Source organism: Dendropsophus ebraccatus, chromosome 7 (assembly GCF_027789765.1).
Source record: "Dendropsophus ebraccatus isolate aDenEbr1 chromosome 7, aDenEbr1.pat, whole genome shotgun sequence".
In the NCBI taxonomy this organism is placed as follows: Eukaryota; Metazoa; Chordata; class Amphibia; order Anura; family Hylidae; genus Dendropsophus; species Dendropsophus ebraccatus.
The window spans coordinates 144,212,270-144,230,575 of record NC_091460.1 but is presented as its reverse complement, the minus strand read 5'-3'; the positions used below and the strand labels follow the sequence as shown (position 1 = coordinate 144,230,575).

The 18,306-nt window shown below is 41.6% G+C and overlaps 1 protein-coding gene across 1 annotated transcript in view; it reads right to left on the bottom strand.

Annotated features, from left to right (window-relative positions):
• Positions 1 to 576: 576 nt before the first annotated feature.
• HHIP (hedgehog interacting protein) overlaps positions 577 to 18,306 on the bottom strand; it is an 87,406-nt gene continuing 69,676 nt past the window's right edge. Inside the window, exons 12-13 of the mRNA XM_069976864.1 lie at positions 6,869 to 7,017; positions 577 to 1,258 (exon numbers count right to left, since the gene is read on the bottom strand). Coding sequence (XP_069832965.1) covers positions 1,065 to 1,258; positions 6,869 to 7,017 — 343 coding nt within the window. The 3' untranslated portion in view covers positions 577 to 1,064. The remainder of the gene's footprint in view (positions 1,259 to 6,868; positions 7,018 to 18,306) is intronic.

The following is an 18,306-nucleotide window of genomic DNA, read 5'->3' as shown; positions in this document are numbered from 1 at the left end:
CAAAGTATGAATACACGGCGCGGCTATGTTCACACTAAGTAAAAAAATGTCCGCTTTTTGATTTTAAAAAAGTGTCAGTTTTATGCATCAATTTGACTTCAATGAATTGCATTGAATTCTACGGAATAACGGACGTCCAATGCACACAGTGTAGTAAATGATGGACGTCTTTTGAGGCGGACGTCAAACAATGTTCATGACGTCAATTATTTCCGACGTCTTTTGCAAACAGCGGACGTTATTTTTTAGTTGTTGACACAGTTTTCCTTTTTTCACCGTCCTTTCACCATTTTTACTATTAAATTCAATGGACTTTTAAATTCAAGACAAAGGGCGATTGGTCCACCTGACCTAGAATAATGGACCAACGGCCGTCACTGCACTGACGGGCAAACAGCCAAATGACGGACGTTTTTTTAAAAAAAATAGTTGTAAATGGACAAGAAAAATCGTCGTGGGAACATAGCCTACGTGTGTTGGCATTTATCCTATATAGTAAATACGTATATTTTCTGGCACTGAAAACAAACAAACAATCAAGAAGTAATAATATCAGTTACAGGTTTATTGCAAAGAATACTTTTTGCATTACTATTATAATATAGTAAAAACGACCTGTGAAAGCTAAAAAAAATGCAATTACCTGAGATAATAATATAAAAAAAGCAAAAGTGATTTATGAAAAACAACGTCCCTCCGGTTGTAGATACAAATGAAATACTGTACACGTGACAACTTTTCATCTAAATAACTATTTTAATGTTATTTTCGAGACAACCAAAAGTATCATCTTGCTCACATGACTCACTTGTCGCAGCCAGTGTTTACAATCCCAGAAGGTTTAATAGATGAATATTGTCTATATCTTCACACATACATATACACTCAAATATTCATAAATTACACACACAAACTCACTTTTATGGACAATATATTTAAATTAATAAAAATATTTTAAAACACAGGGATTTAGAGCAGAATTACAAAGTCCTTTTTGTTGGTTTAATTTACATGGTTTAAAAAATAAATGCCCGTTCGGAACATATCCAAGCAGTCCGTGAAAACTATACAATGTAGCTGGTAAGATCCAGCAAATAGGAGGTCACATCAATGATCTGGTCTAGAATACCTGCCCTGGCCACTCTCCGAATGTTTCTATCCACTTGCTCACACTGTGGGCCCAGGTAACCTTTTTTACATAAACACTTGTTCGGCCTCACGCAGACGCCTCCATGCCGACACGTTGGATCACATTTTGCTGTAGGGAACACAAGAAATGCAACATGACTTACAGGAGCGTTACAAAATATCACATAATATGCAGAATATTCCTCAAAAAACTAATCTTGCATTGCTTCTTCTTATAGTTAAAAAGACCCTAAAGGTTATAAAAAAATTCTGGGGATGCACAAGACTTTTTGAATAAAAGATTGGTCTTTGGAGGAAAAAATTGGCCTAACTAATATTATTCAGTTACTTATCTCTTTTTGCTCAGTATTTTGCAACCAAAACCAGGAGTGGATTGAAAACACAGAAAGACTGTTGAAATTTAGTGGATGGCCTTCGTTTAATGGCTATGTTCACACAACATTAGTTTTTTTTTTTTAAAGAAAAAATTATGTCCGTCATTTGGCTATTTGGCCGACGGTCAGCGCAGTGATGGGTAATGTCATTTCCCGGAAAACATGGTGATGTCATTTCCCGGATAACATGGTGATGTCACTTTCTGGATAACATGGTGATGTCACTTCCTGGATAACATGGTGATGTCACTTCCTGGATAACATGGTGATGTCACTTCCTGGATAACATAGTGATGTCACGACCCGACTCCCAGAGCTGTGCGGGCTGTGGCTGCTGGAGAGGATGATGGCAGGGGGACACTGAGGGACACAGAGCACTGGAGGGACACTGAGCATTCCCCTGCCATCATCCTCTCCAGCAGCCACAGCCCGCACAGCTCTGGGAGTCGGGTCATGACATCACCATGTTATCCAGGAAGTGACATCACCATGTTATCCAGGAAGTGACATCACTATGTTATCCAGGAAGTGACATCACCATGTTATCCAGGAAGTGAAGCCTTGATGCAGTAGTAAGTGCAGGGAAAAAAGCACTTTATAAGCATTTCCCGTAATAATTGTATATTGGTGATTTGTATAACTTTTTTTTGGGGGGGGGGGGGGGGGGGGGTAATACAATACTTTAATAAAAATTTTCCCCAGAGTTGCCCTTTAAATGACGGCCATCCACCCAATTTCAACAGTGTGTGTGTGAACAGAGCCTTTCTGTGTTTTCAATCCACTCCTGGTTTTGGTTGCAAAATACTGACCAAAATACTGTGTGGGAACATGACCTTAGGATGGATTTCTTTTGGCTGTGGTTTCAGTCAGTTAAGTAATAATCTGCTCTTGGAGAAGATGACAAGCTGGCAAGGATGCAAAGGCCAATGGTAGCACAAGTTTGCTTGCAAAATCATGTACCATTGATCACCACATATCCACCACATGCAGCCAGCTCCTTTTGTGGTGTCACTCTAAAGGGCCCTCCCCAGTGTAAGAAGATTGGCGGCTAAGTTACATTATTGCTTTCTAATATTTTTTGGTAAGAAAACCATAGCAGGGATAGTGAGGGTCCCCCACTAAAATGCAAAATGTAGCCTGCAATCATCCTCAATCCGCAAAAAATTCATCCGTAATCCATATTTTTGGCCGATCAGCAAAAAGGAAGGTGATAGTTAAATAAGTGGGAATGGTGTAAAATGATTTACTCATTCATATTTTTTACGGATTTGTGGACGTTACGGAAGCTTTATCCGTAAAAATTATTGATGCTCCTATAGATCTCTATGGGACAATCTGTGCCGCAACTACGGTCCATAGTAGCGCTTGTCAGTAATTTTTGCAGATGCTTTTTTTGTAGATTGTGGATCCGTTAATATACGGACAGTGTGAACAGCCCAATTGAAATCAATAAGCCCTCTCAGAGGGGTGGTAGCCTATGGAGAGGCTAAAGGAGCATCATGGAGGGGCACGCTCAGCCAGCATGAACTGTGGGGAAAAAGGCTGCCCAGGATCGACCCCAAGCCTGGGAAACCAACAGGAGTGGTAGCAGCATAGCCAGGGAAGTGGCTGAGGACTACATTTTTGACCCCCTTTAAAGAGTCACTGTCGTATTTTTTTTTTTTTGCAGAAATCAATAGTCCAGACGATTTTATCCCCTTAACGACCGCGGGCGTATATTTACGCCCTGCGGTCGGTAAGGACGTTCAGAGCGGGGCCGCGCGGCGGCCGCGCTCTGACCCGCGGCGGCCCCGGGTGCCGCTTGTAGCCCGGGACCGCAGGTATTAGCGGGCACGGTCCTATCGCCGTGCCCGCTAATACAGTAATCGGATGCAGCTGTCAAAGTTGACAGCTGCATCCGATTACCGTTTGCAGCGTCATCCCTGGTGTCTAGTGGGGAGATCGCTCCTCCGGGATGTTATCCCGGAGGAGCGATCTCCGTTTCTGAAGCCGGCCGGGGACCGCTCCAAGATGGCGCCGTCCCCGACTCGGCACTCGTTTACTTACGGCTGCAGCAGTGCCTATCTAATGGATCTCTGCAGCATATCTATGAGAGATCAGTGCACTTATACTAGAAGTCCCCTAGGGGGGAATAACCCTAACCCCAGGGGGGGAATAACCCTAACCCCAGGGGGGCTTCTAGTATATGTGTAAAAGTAAAAAAAAAAAGTGTCATTATTAATAAAAATCCCCTCCCCTAATAAAAGTCTGAATCACCCCCCTTTTCCCAGGTTATTAATAAAAGTAAATAAATAAATAAATAAACAAACATGTTTGGTATCGCCGCGTGCGTAATCGCCCGAACTATTAATTAATCACATTCCTGATCTCGTACGGTAAACTGCGTAAGCGCTAAAAGATCCCAAAGTGCAAAATTGTGCATTTTTGGTCGCATCAAATCCAGAAAAATGTTAATAAAAAGCGATCAAAAAGTCGTATATGCGCAATCAAGGTACCGATAGAAAGAACACATCATGGCGCAAAAAATGACACCTGACACAGTCCCATAGACCAAAGGATAAAAGCGCTATAAGCCTGGGAATGGAGCGATTTTAAGGAACGTATATTTGTAAACAATGGTTTTAATTTTTTACAGGCCATCAGATACAATATAAGTTATACATGTTACATATCGTTTTAATCGTAACGACTTGTGGAACATATATAACAAGTCAGTTTTACCCCAGGGCGAACGGTGTAAAAACACATATCCACTAAAAACACAAAATGTGTTTTTTTTTTTTCAATTTCACCACACATTGAATTTTCTCCTGCTTTTGCAGTGTACTTTATGCAAAAATTCAGCCAGTCATTGCAAAGTACAATTAGTGGCGCAAAAAATAAGGGCTTATGTGGGTTTCTAGGTGAAAAAATGCAAGTGCTATGGCCTTTTATGCACAAGGAGGAAAAAACTAAATCGCAAAAATCAAAATTGCCCCACTCCTTAAAGGGTTAAGAAACTTTGTAATTGGGTTTATTAGCCAAATCTGCCATTATCTGCATGTAAAAAGCCTTTTCCCAGGTCCCCCCCTCCTTCCTCTTTTTCATCCACTCCAAAAAATCTGAAAATTGTGACTTGTTGCAGGAGACGTCCCCTGTCTGTTCTAGGGAGAGGGGAGGGGGGAGGAGGAAGGAGGGAGTTAGCCGGCAGCAGAAAGCAGATAACAGAGGATTACAGGAACGGAGCTGGGTGACAGCTGTAATCCGAGCTCAGACAGGTCACTGGTGATGGTCAGAAGAGATAAGGGTGAGGGATTTGTAGATTAACTCTTTGTTGTCCTGTTTTGGTCTTTTATTTACCTCTCTCCATAGGAGAACAATGAAGACAGGGGGGAGAGCTTCAAACTGCTTTTTCATGATAAAAATGCATTTTTCGGCTAATAAACCCGATGACAAAGTTTCTTAAAATCGCCTGGACTATTGATTTCTGCAAAAATTCACGACAGTGACACTTTAATTTCACTCCTTATAGAGACCAGCAGGGTCTGGTGAGACAGAGCACTGGTGGGGAGCAGGACGGATGTGGGTGGCTCTTGTATGGCTTATTATTAGAAACTGAAAGCCTTTGGCCCTTATTGTTAGAAAGCCTTTCCGACAATGACACTCTGGGAGGAGACAGATGAGAAATCTACGTCCGTTATGTACAGATGTCGTAGTCAGTTGTGCGGCTGCATAGAAAGGGATGTGAAAATCAAGAGAAATTGGCAGAAATTTGAAATTTCAGTCAATTGGTCAATTTCCAGTCGGGAAATTTTGGCAGCCTATAGGTGAGATTTGTAAAATTTGCTATTCTCCCACTCTTGTTTGGCTAATAATTCCCACCTTTGTTTTATTGCTGTGTCTGCCAGAAATTGCACCAGAAATATGTTGGGAAATCACAAACCCCACACAAAGTGCCCCCCAAAAAAGTAACACTTATCACAAATGGGGTGTGAAGTCACAGTCCCTAGTCTTAGTTGTAACAGCTTCCAAAATCTCGCACATTCTCAATATTATATCTGGGCAAGTATTTCAAAACTGGATCAAATAAATGTAATAAAACAGACAATTTTGAGCAATTTAGTTATAAATTGTCCAAATTCTTTCATCTAAGAGATTATTTATTAGCAATCTGCTCAATCATTAACCACAGTTCTAAGTGTAATACAGCCAATTGCTGGCAGAATCAGCGGGACCCCAGACACATAGGTCCAGCTAACCCTTCTCTTATATCAGGAATGGGGAACCTTCAGCCATCAAGCTGTTCCAAAACTACAATTCCCATCATGGCTAGACAGGTTGCCCAGGCCTGATGGGTATTGTAGATTTACTACAGCTTCCCATCCCTGTCTTATATATATTTCCTGCTTAAAGGGATTATCCAACTAAAATCTTTTTCTTTCAAATCCACTGGTTTCAGGAAGTTATATAGATTTGTAATTTACTTCTATTTAGAAATCTCAATTCTTCCCATACTTACCAGCTGCTGTATGTCCTACAGGAAGTGGTGTATTCTCTCCAGTCTGACACAGTGCTCTCTGCTGCCACCTCTGTCCATGTCAGGAACTGTCCAGAGCAGGAGAGGTTTTCTGTAGGGATTTGCTGCTGCTCTGGACAGTTCCTGACATGGACAGAGGTGGCAGCAGAGAGCACTGCATCAGACTGGAGAAAATACACCACTTCCTGCAGGACATACAGCAGCAGGTAAGTATGGGAATTGATAATTTTAAATAGAAAAAAATTACAAATTTATATAACTTTTTGAAACCAGTTGATTTGAAAGAAAAAGAGTACCCCTTATCATACGGTGGCAGATTGTTTAAAAATTTCATGTAAGCTGGCAGTTTTCCTATATGTTTTACCATATTAGATTATGTGCATTTACTGTGACCCTAATTGCATTCTGGGGCTTATAACATACACAAAACCAAGAAATCTGATGTGAAATACAATTCTCTTTAAATATAACCCAGTTACGGAAAATCAAGAGTGACGTCTCCGTGGGATCACCGACTATTCATGGTATAGACGCCAATACGGTTTCCATGTCCTTTAAGGCTGAGGCCGTCATTATGTGGAGACACTGCGCCTTTCTCCATGGATCCACCACAATAAAATTACCAGGCCAGAAATGACATATTGTGAGGCGCCCGGAGAACATATAGAAGATTTACGCAGGATTACTTGGTGATGTTACTAAATCCCACTAATCCCTCGCTCTCCAGTTACGTCGGTCTGGGGATAGTTATTGTTTTGTGGGAATGATGACAAATTAATGGAAAGTACAAAAAAAAAATCATGGCATCTGTAATAAAGAGATTACTCACCGATTCGGCAGAACTCTCCTTCCCATCCTTGATTGCAGCAGCATTTCCCGGTGGGGGTACAGTGGCCGTTCTTACAGTGTCGGGAACAGTCGGAGGACAGAGGCTGCGGGGGGATCACCGTCCGCTTACAGTCTTCAGGCATTGTCGGTCTGCGCCAAATGAGAAAGAAACAATACGAAATAAGGAACGATTTTTAACAAATAACGACTAATGATAAACGATCGCAAACAAGATTGTTTATTGTTAACCTGAAATTGTTCACCATATTACACAGAACGATGGTCGTTAGTTACGATCCTTAATACAATCGTTAATGCTGCATTTACACGGAACGATTATCGTTTGAATTTTCGCGATAACGATCGCATTTGAGCGATAATCGGCTTGTGTAAACACAGCGATCGATCAAGCGACGATAGTTCATTGTGATCTTTCAACATGTTCTCAAATCATCGTTGGTTGCTCGCTAAAAATTTGCAGATCGATTCGTGTAAACAGTCTTTCAAAGATTCCCCCTATGTGTGAGATGGGCTTAAGCGATCTTAAAAATGATCACAATAACGATTTTTCTAACAATTTTTATAACAATTAATTTGTCTAAATGCTGATCGTTATAAAAACCAAATCATTGCTTCAAAATCCTTAAACGATCGATTAGGTGAATTATCGCTTTGTGTAAACGGACCATTACTCCATCTGATTCTAGCAAAAGATTTTTTCGTTTTTAGATTAGTTTTTAGATTTTTGGTTTTAGCTATATTTATATTTTCCATTAGGAGACCTTTATGAGAGTGGTTACAACTTTTTGTGGTTATAAAACTTCATCTTCAGCTACTGAACTCCTAATAATTAGCTGCAATAGCCAATACCCAGCGAATACGTCTCACATCTCACCAAATGCACATTCACTACTTGTACAAATGTGGAACATGGAGCTGATCAGTAACATATTGTAAGCGCTCTGGAATCTGTTGGCGCTATACAAATAAATATTATTATTATTATTATTATTATTATTATTATTATTATTGTAATAATTGTGCCACTATTACTGATCTATGTATGTATAATATGTATGTGTGATATGTATGTGTGTATAATATGTATGTGTAATATGTATGTGTGTGTATAATATGTATTTATGTATAATATGTATGTGTGTATAATATGTGTATGTATGTATAATATGTGTGTATGTATAATATGTGTGTGTGTATAATATGTATGTATGTATAATATGTATGTGTATGGTATGTATGTATAATATGTTTGTATGTATAATATGTGTATGTATGTATAATATGTGTGTGTGTATAATATGTATGTATGTATAATATGTATGTGTATGGTATGTATGTATAATATGTTTGTATGTATAATATGTGTATGTATGTATAATATGTGTGTATGTATAATATGTGTGTGTGTATAATATGTATGTATGTATAATATGTATGTGTGTATAATATGTGTATGTATGTATAATATGTGTGTATGTATAATATGTATGTGTATGGTATGTATGTATAATATGTTTGTATGTATAATATGTGTATGTATGTATAATATGTGTGTATGTATAATATGTGTGTGTGTGTATAATATGTATGTATTTGGTTTATAAGGTCAGGACACATCATGGCAATACATTTTCCACCCAGAATTACAGCTCCTTTCTTCATCTCACAGTCACAGCCACTTGCTCGTTACTACATGCTAACAAAAAAAAAAATCTATTTGGTCCCAGGTGCAAGCAGTTAAAACGCATAATAAATCCAGTGACAGCAATGCACAGAAAAGAGCCAATAAATGGGTAGTGTAAATGCCAGTACACAATCCTATGCTATATTCTAGTGGCTGGAGAAAGGCAGAGCACACAGGTGTCAATCGAGTGAAGCTACATCTATTACTGAAAAAACGGTGTGTCTGCTAAAATAAAACATTAATTAATAGTAACAATATGAATTATATATATATATATATATATATATACTTATTACCAAAGTATAACATGATGAAATTGTCTAATAGAATGACAAATAACGGCCGTTATTCTAATCTGTACACCCGTGTAGCCATGTGATGTAAAAGAAAAATGTGACTCATCAGAACACCTTCCTAGATGAATCTATTGCATGATCTGTACTTTTTATCAGTAGCTCGCTTGCATATATGCGACTTTTGGATCACTTTTTAATTACAATTTTTCCAGATTTGATGTGACCAAAAATTGTAAATTTTGCACTTATACAGTTTACTGTGCGAGATCAGGAATACCATAGTTTAATAGTTTGTGTGATTCTGCATGTGGCGATATCAAACATGTTTATTTTTTTACTGATTTATTTATAAAATGGGGAAAGGGGGATGATTTAAACTTTTATTTTGCCATGGGATTTTTTATTAATGAAAAAAACATTTTTTTTTTTTACAGTAACTTCTATATACAATAAATTGATTGTTCATATAGATCAATGCAGTACATATGTACTGCATTGATCTATATTATCTGCACTCAATTACTATGGGCTGAGTTTTGACAGCTGCATTTAAATGTTTAATTAGCTGGCACGGAGAACGGCCTGCATCAGCCTATAGTGAGAAAGGCGCCATTCAGAGCTGGGGTCATGAGCTGGGGTCATGGCACGGTCCCTCTCTGAACCTCCCTAGCGGCACATACTGTACATGCAAACATTATATACACATACTTCTCCCAAATAGCTGTCAAATCACAGCAGTGGAGAGGAACAGTGGTGAGAAAAGCCTGCCCCCTGCCCGAGCTGCTCTCTATGTTGCTTCCCCCTCTCTCTTCTGTACAGTATGTTCCAACAAAACTCCTGCCCGATACAAGTTACGCCTATAGTCAGGAAAAAACTTACTACAGTACAGTTAAAAGAGGGAGGGGAAAAGCAAGTTTTCCAAAGAACCTTGTCCTGCACCCCTCCTAACTAGAGATGAGCGCACCTGGAGCAGCTGGAGTCGATCCGAACCCGAACGTTCGGCATTTGATTAGCGGGGGCTGCTGAAGTTGGATAAAGCCCTAAGGCTATGTGGAAATCATGGATATAGTCATTGGCTGTATCCATGTTTTCCAGACAACCTTAGGGCTTCATCCAACTTCAGCAGCCCCAGCTAATCTAATGCTGAGCGTTCATGTTTGGATGGACTCGAACCCGAACCCAGTTCGCTCATCTCTAATACTAACATCTCTTGCTGGCTGCCCCAAGGGACAGTCTTCCGCCTGCTCCCTTCCTTCCTACTCCTCTGGGGTTACATAATCTAGTCTGCTCCTAATCCAGATTTTCATACCATGGGACTCGGCTGTTTTCACCAGGTGCACCAACATGTAAAAAGTTTACTTTGGGCGGAATACCCCTTTAATGCTGTCCAATCTGAGAACAACAGCAGAGAATCTAATATGTAGATTTGTATGATATGGAGCAGGATTTATTAGTAAAAAGCGGAATAAATCTTGACAGGACTCTTAGGAGAGTCAGTAAGAGTCCCAATTACCCCGCCCACACACAGTGTTTGATAGCTTGCCTTGTATCGGTGTGTTTATTATGTCATCACATTTCAAGGTAAAATTGTGCTATTTGATGGAATTGTGGCAGAAATAGCACCACTTTATTGCCATTGCACAATTTGCAGCAAAAGAGAGGGAATTAACGCAAATTAAATGCTAATTAAACGCTATGTGTGAACATAGCCCTATTGCATCACTTCACTGCAGTAATAAGACTCCAACATGTCTGCAGACACCTAACCCAATACTATATCTACCCTCCACCCCCCCCCCCCCCCAGTCGCTGGTGCCATCTATTTGATGACAGTAAGTCCTCCCCGATTCTGTCTTTTAAAGTGTCCCCGAGTCAATGAGGTGTGGCACTGTTTAGACAAGCGATAAATAGGAGAAATCACAGGGGCGTTCCTAATGACAAGAAGGGTGGGGAAGAAGAAAGGAGAGGCGGCACAGGCCTTGGGCACAGACGCTATAGGCCACACCTCATTGAATCAGCTGCTGCACATTAAAAGATAATTTTTTACCCTAACAAGGAACCCGACACAAAGGACTTACTCTCATCAAGCAGATGGTACCAGCAGTTTGGGGGTGGGTGGGTTGGTGAATACAGTATAATTTTAAGCAGAACTCACTGAATGTCTTAAGAGTCCACTCCTTACTACTTTTTTCAAACACATAAATCTTACTCCAAACCATATAAACCTACGGTATATAACTATATATCATGGCACTAAGCTTTTCTTCCTCTATCCTATGCTGCTTTACATGGGGCAGAATACATCACCTGACATGTTCTCTTTAAAGCAGGGGTCCTCAACTTGCGAACCTTGGTGCGAACGCGGACCATGGAGACCAGCTGTCTGTACCCCTGCTCATACCTGTATACTGAGCTGCGCTGGTCCCCTCTGCACAGTAACTCTGAGCACTTGTAATGAGAAGAGGAGACGCCTGGACCCAGGTGAGTATAAGTGTTTGTTTTTTAATGTTATATGCTATATGGGAGGGGGAGCACAGGGGGGCTATATAACTGGGGGAGCACACAGCAGGGGTGCTATATACTACTGGGGAAGCACAGGGGGACTATATACTACTGGGCGAGCGCATAGGGGGCTATATACTACTGGGGGAGTGCACAGGGGGACTATATACTACTGGGGTAGTGCACAGGGGGACTATATACTAATGGGGGAGCAACACGGGGGCTATATACTACTGGGGGAGCACAACACAACAGACCCCATAAGTGGACTTTCACTAAAAGTTGTTGAGTACCCCTGCCTTAAAGTGTCACTGTCGTTACAAAAAACACTTGACATGGCATAGAGACAACATAGAGACATGTCAAAAGTTTTGATTGATCCAGGTCTGAGTTTTCCAAACCGTACCGATCAGGAGAACGAGTGGGAAGAAGATGGCACTGCTGCACATCCACTCTCCGCTCTGAGCAGTAGTGGATTATAATAGGGGCGCTTCGGTCGGCAGCCCGGGGCCCTGAGCTCCTGGGGGGCCCATGACCACCCAAAAAGACTTATACTTTCAGTAGTGTACTGTCTCCTGGCTACACTTCCGCCATGATTTGCAAAAAATCACTGTTTTTTATGGCAATTTTGCACAAATCAGAACATCATGACATTATCTGTCCTGTACTATAAACACAAGGCTAGTGCCACCATAGTTACAGTGGGGGGGGGGGGGGGGGGGGGCAGGCTTGGTGAACAGCCCGGGGCCTATGGGAAAGTTAATCCGCCCCTGGCTCTGAGTAAGAAAAAAGAGTCGGGATCCTTAGAGCTCTGTTATAAGTCTGACTCTCTTTCTTATAACTCTGCAATGCGGTCTTCATCCCGCTCTATCTCCTGATCTGTACAGGTGTGAACACTCAGACCCGCACCGATCAAAACTTTTGACATGTCTCTATGATGTCTCCTCTTTTTAATGACAGGTGCACTTTATATAATTTTTTATATAGTTTTAAGTAAATCTGTCTATAATATAAAATTATGCAACTAATGAATAAGTGAGTTTCCCTCTTTATGTTAGCTATAACAACAGCAATCTGCGCGCTATGTGACTATATCCAAGCTGGTTTACCATATTCCTTTCATTGGAAAAGTTAGTAAAAACATGAATTAACCTTTCCCGACTTATTGGCCCGGGATCACAAATCATCTGAATCTCCGATCTGAGTCATTTATACATGTAGACAGAGATTTATGCTCAGCGCTGGGCAGTATTACACTGTTGCCGCAAATACATTACAATTCAACCCATTTGTAACACAGGGTATTAGCCGGTTTAATTACTAATCACACATCTCCATTCAATGTATAAAGCTGCACATATATTTTATGTGTAACCAAATGTCTTCTAGAGGGAGCAAAGCGGCCGAAAGAAAACATTTCTAGAACCTGAAACGGATTCAGCCAAAATAAACACGCCGTTATAGAAGGGGCATATTGAAGCTGAAGCTTACTTTATAAGCGTGCATGTTTTATAGCTATTCCAATATATAGGTTGCCTCGCATGCATTCCCATATTTTAATAGGGCCAATAAATAATTGCACCTGTGATCCAGATCAGTTAGAAATTAAATATATAGCTAGAGCTTTTCCATAAACACGACTCCCCTTATGCCTTTACAATGACCAGATTTTGTATATGTTGAGAAAATTGTATCACATCATAAAACTGCAAAAGTAACCACCATCAAATAAAAGGTTTCTCTATCTAATACCGAGTGCCTCTTACTATTCTACACGAATGAGCATTAATATCGATGGATGATAAACACCGTAATAACATAAGTGTCAAAAAATTGCATTGAAAATTGCGTTGAAATCAATGCAACAATGGCCGTAAATAATTGACATGTCGACTATTTCAATGGCCGTAGCAAGCAACAGCCATTGTTTAATACAATGTGTGAACAACGGGCGTTGTTTGCATTGACTTTAATGCAATACATTTCACTAAGACAAGAACAGATTTTTTAATTGAAAAGAATGGCTGTTCTCGCCATTACATGTACTTTGTGTGAACTTGGTCTAAAACAGAATGGATCATCTAGATCACAGGTGTCAAACTCAGGCCCTCCAGTTGTTACTAAACTACAATACCATCATGCCTGGACAGCCAAAGCTAAAGCTTATGACAGCTCTGATCTACACGTCAGAAGTGGTGTAGATGATGGAGTAGTGGTGTAGGAGCAAAAATCAAGATGACCTCTAACATTTTTTACTTTTTTTTACTAGTATTGTGTTATCTGTGGCCATAATGATTTTTGCCCCCCGACCCAACACCCCCCCCCCTCCCCGGCCGGACTTCTCATTTAAAATGATATTGTCTCTTTGACAGCATATAGGGTTGACCAAGGCTGGGAAGAAGTTTGACAAAGTAACTTGTTGGTCTATTGCCATACTAAAGCTAGCCATATACTAGGGATTTTAGGAGGCTGTTTTCTGAAGGATTTGCCTTTCATCAGTGTTTAGCGAATCCACAGCAGCTAAGTCAATGAGGCGTGGCCTAAGGAGTCCGTGCCCTAGGCCTGCTATGCCTCTCCTTCCTTCTCCTCCACCCTCCTCGTCATCTGTAAAGCCCCCAAGTAGTTCAGCCCATCGGCATCTGCTTGCTCATGCATGGTAGCATCGCAGCAGGGTGCATTACAGAGGAGGGTGGAGAAGAAGGAAGCAGATGAGTAGCAGGTCGGGGGCACGGACGCCATAGGCCACGCCTTATTGACTGCTGCAGATTATAGATTGCTTTTTTTGCCAAGTCAAGCACTGAGCACATTTTGGAAAATACGACTGGGAGGGACTTCAGCTCAGCAGATGGATAGTACCTGAAGTTTGGGGGGGGGGGGGGGGGGGGGGAGGGTGTAGCTGAATACAGTATTGCTTTAATATGGAAAATTTACTTTTCAACAGATAACTGTCATTGGTTAGCATCTGTTATATTCATTCATTTCATATTCAGTCATTAAAAGAATACCAATTATTGTCCGGAAAGAATCTAAAGAAGTTTTTTCAGCCATCCACAATCTATTGTATAGCTTACAACAGTGCCGCAATACTCCTGGTGCCTGTGCTCGGCGCTGGTCTTTTCGGGAGCACTGAACCGCCCCGGAGCACTGGTGGCAGGCCCGCTGGCCCCCAGTGCGACAATATCTCCTCCCCTCTGTGACATGGCTCCATTGATTTTGATGGAACTGTGTCACAGAGGGGTGGGGTTTCATCACAGGGGGGGCCTCCAGGCCTGCCACCAGTGCTTCGGGGTGGGACGGTATCTAATGGCTTGGTGCCGGACCACTCTCCTTCTTATTTCCATCTTATCATTTTGGTTGGTGTCATCTTTTATGTTGTGCTGTGATGTGTATATTTTTTGTACTCATGTAATATTTATATATATAATTTGTACCTGTATATGCACACATGCACTTTACAGCCATGTTTATACAACGTATGTTTAGCATAAATCACGGCCGTTGTATTTGAATAAATGGAATCCCGGCCAGAGTGTATACACACAGAACGGCTGGTGTTATACGCAATGTGAACATAGCCTACCCTTATATTTATTACTAGTTATGGACTAAGTACACAGTATTTATTCATATGAACACGAACTGACTTATAGGCTTCAGGACTTTGAGCGACGATTTACCGTGATCTCTCTCTAAGAGTTTGTATTTTAAGGCCTCGGCCACACTAAGGTTTGCAATAACGGTCGTTGGTTAATGACAGCGGCCGATTACATTAGCACCTAAGGAATCCCAGGCGTACTTTACATTGTCTGCTATAGCTAACTGGAGTGTGGGCGCACCCGGATGTACCCGCATTACAATTAAACGGCTGCTGTTTTTATGGCGTAATGCTGTATACAGTCTCTTTTTCTTTTGTTTAGTTCACTTGCTTTAGGAAAAATTATCATTTTATTTATTTCGGATGTGCAAAGTTTTTTTTCTCAGGCTTTTTCGTTTTCATATCCTGTGGATCGGTCATAAACGTGATAATCCCTTTAATGATTATTGTCTCACATTGTTCAGGCACTTTCTGACTTGTTTACATACAGTATTTTTGTTCAGTATTTTTGCTCAGTATTTTTGCTCAGTAATTTTCAACCAAAACCAGGAGTGGATTGAAAACCCAGAAAGGCTATGGTCACACACTGTTGAAATTGAGTGGATGGCCGCCATTTAATGGAAAATAACGGCCGTTGTGTTAAAATTACAGAAATTATTATTATTTCTGTGCTTTTAATTCACTCCTGGTTTTGGTTGAAAAATACTTACAAAAATACTGTGAGTGACCATAACCTGATGGTGTATTTATTGTGACTGACTTGTTGACTATGATTATTTCTTTTATACTAATATCGCCCTTTGTAGAGCACGTGTTCTACGTTGCGGTTTTGATTAGGATTGTGCTCGATCTGCGTTCCTACAATCTTAAATGTGGTTTGAAAGCCTTTGTATAGTCACAATGAACATTAACTTGTACACTGCCACCTTGCCCAGAGAAGGGATTAAAAGCTCAGGAGTTTAGTGCAACTGCTAAACAGTTTGCACGACTATCAGGGTGGTCGCAAAACCAACACCTGCCGCCTAAGCACTTAGCAGCTGGGTCAACAGGCCCTGTAGGAGTTTATCAACTAAAGGGGCCACTTGTATTAAACTTTTTTTTTTTCTGTAGAACATTGGAGAGCAAATAAAAAAGGGAAGGGGATCGATCACATTTCATAAATAATGAAGATTCTTCGTAAAGGGTTAAAGACATAACATAAAGGAACATCTGGACGCAGCATTTAAAATGGGTCGAGGTTCCGGAATATTTTTGCCACCTGTTATAAACTTCTTCTGTTTCTAGGAATAAATAATAATATAGCATTTTAATGCACCGTGAAGGGGGAGGGGGTGGGGGTGGGGGGTGCGTGCTGTATATAAACTGTTTCCAAACAAGTCGCTTGTTACTTCAATCATCATCATCATCCACTTCTGGAACATATACAGAACCACTTAATAAAGCCTTTACATTGTGAATGGCTGAAATGTGTTTTCCAGTCAGCGCGGGTGTTCTCGGTGCTACACATCCCTCACCGGCTATTAGAAAACATTAGGTTGGAAACCACTGAGCAAAATTAAAAGCAAAACTGATCCATTACACCTTTTAATGGAACTTTCCAACCTCCTGGGCATCTATGGGTGAGGCAGGTGTTCTACTGAAAGTGAAATCATTCTGTAAACCCGATGGAACGTTTTAGACATGTGCACTAAGTCCAATATGTTCAATAAGGCTGGGTTCACACTACGTTTCTTTCACCCATTTTTGCAAAAAAAACGGATGAAAAAACGGAGGGGAAAACTGAGGCATTTGTGTGCGTCCGTTTTAATCCGTTTTCTCATTGACTTCCATTATAAAAAAAAGGATCAAAACACACATGTTCTTTTTATAATGTAAACAAAAATGTGCTTTTTTTGTGTATGCTAAAAGAAGGATGCGTTTTGATCTTTTCTTTTATAATGGAAGTCAATGAGAAAACGGATCAAAACGGACGCACAAAAATGTATCAGTTTTTCCCTGAGAGTACTCGGGATGTCATGGACCCTGGAGAGCACCCGGGACGTCATGGACCCTGGAGAGCACCCTGGATGTCATTGACCCTGGAGAGCACCCTGGATGTTATGGACCCTAAAGAGCACCCGGGATGTCATGGACCCTGGAGAGCACCAGGGACGTCATGGACCCTAGAGAGCACATGGGATGTCATGGACCCTGGAGAGCACCCGGGATGTCATGGACCCTGGAGAGCACTCGGGACGTCATGGACCCTGGAGAGCACCAGGGACGTCATGGACCCTGGAGAGCACATGGGATGTCATGGACCCTGGAGAGCACCCGGGATGTCATGGACCCTGGAGAGCACCCGGGATGTCATGGACCCTGGAGAGCACCCGGGATGTCATGGACCCTGGAGAGCACCCGGGACGTCATGGACCCTGGAGAGCCCCCTGGAAGTTATGGACCCTGAAGAGCACCCGGGACGTCATGGACCCTGGAGAGCACCAGGGACGTCATGGACCCTGGAGAGCACCCTGGATGTTTTGGACCCTGGAGAGCCCCCTGGAAGTTATGGACTCTGAAGAGCACCTGGGATGTCATGGACCCTGGAGAGCACCCGGGACGTCATGGACCCTGGAGAGCACCCGGGATGTCATGGACCCTGGAGAGCACCCTGGATGTCATTGACCCTGGAGAGCCCCCTGGAAGTTATGGACCCTGAAGAGCACCTGGGATGTCATGGACCCTGGAGAGCACCCGGGACGTCATGGACCCTGGAGAGCACCCGGGATGTCATGGACCCTGGAGAGCACCCTGGATGTCATTGACCCTGGAGAGCACCCGGGACGTCATGGACCCTGGAGAGCACCCGGGACGTCATGGACCCTGGAGAGCACCTGGGATGTCATGGACCCTGGAGAGCACCTGGGATGTCATGGACCCTGGAGAGCAAGCGGGATGTCATGGACCTTGGAGAGCTCCCTGGATGCCATGGATTTCTTCTTTGTGGCAAAAAGTGTTTCCACACAGAGGTATCTGTGGCCAACCCTGCCAAAATTGGTGGCTTTTAGGGTAACTGGAAAATTGGGAAAAAAAAAAAACTAAAATCCTTCGCTTTTTGAAAAACATTTAAGAAAATAAATCAGTGCACACACATGGCACTCTGAAAGTTAGGATTTTAAGCAACATTTCCCTTTAAATAACATGATTTTAGCCATTAGACATGATTGTTAGCGATTTGACCTACAAAATCCTAGGGAATGCATTCAGATCACACATTGTGAAAAGCTGAAGCAAGTCATCAAGTTTTACTCTACCTGGTATAATGGTATAATGGTTCTCCTACTTTACATGACGAACAAAAC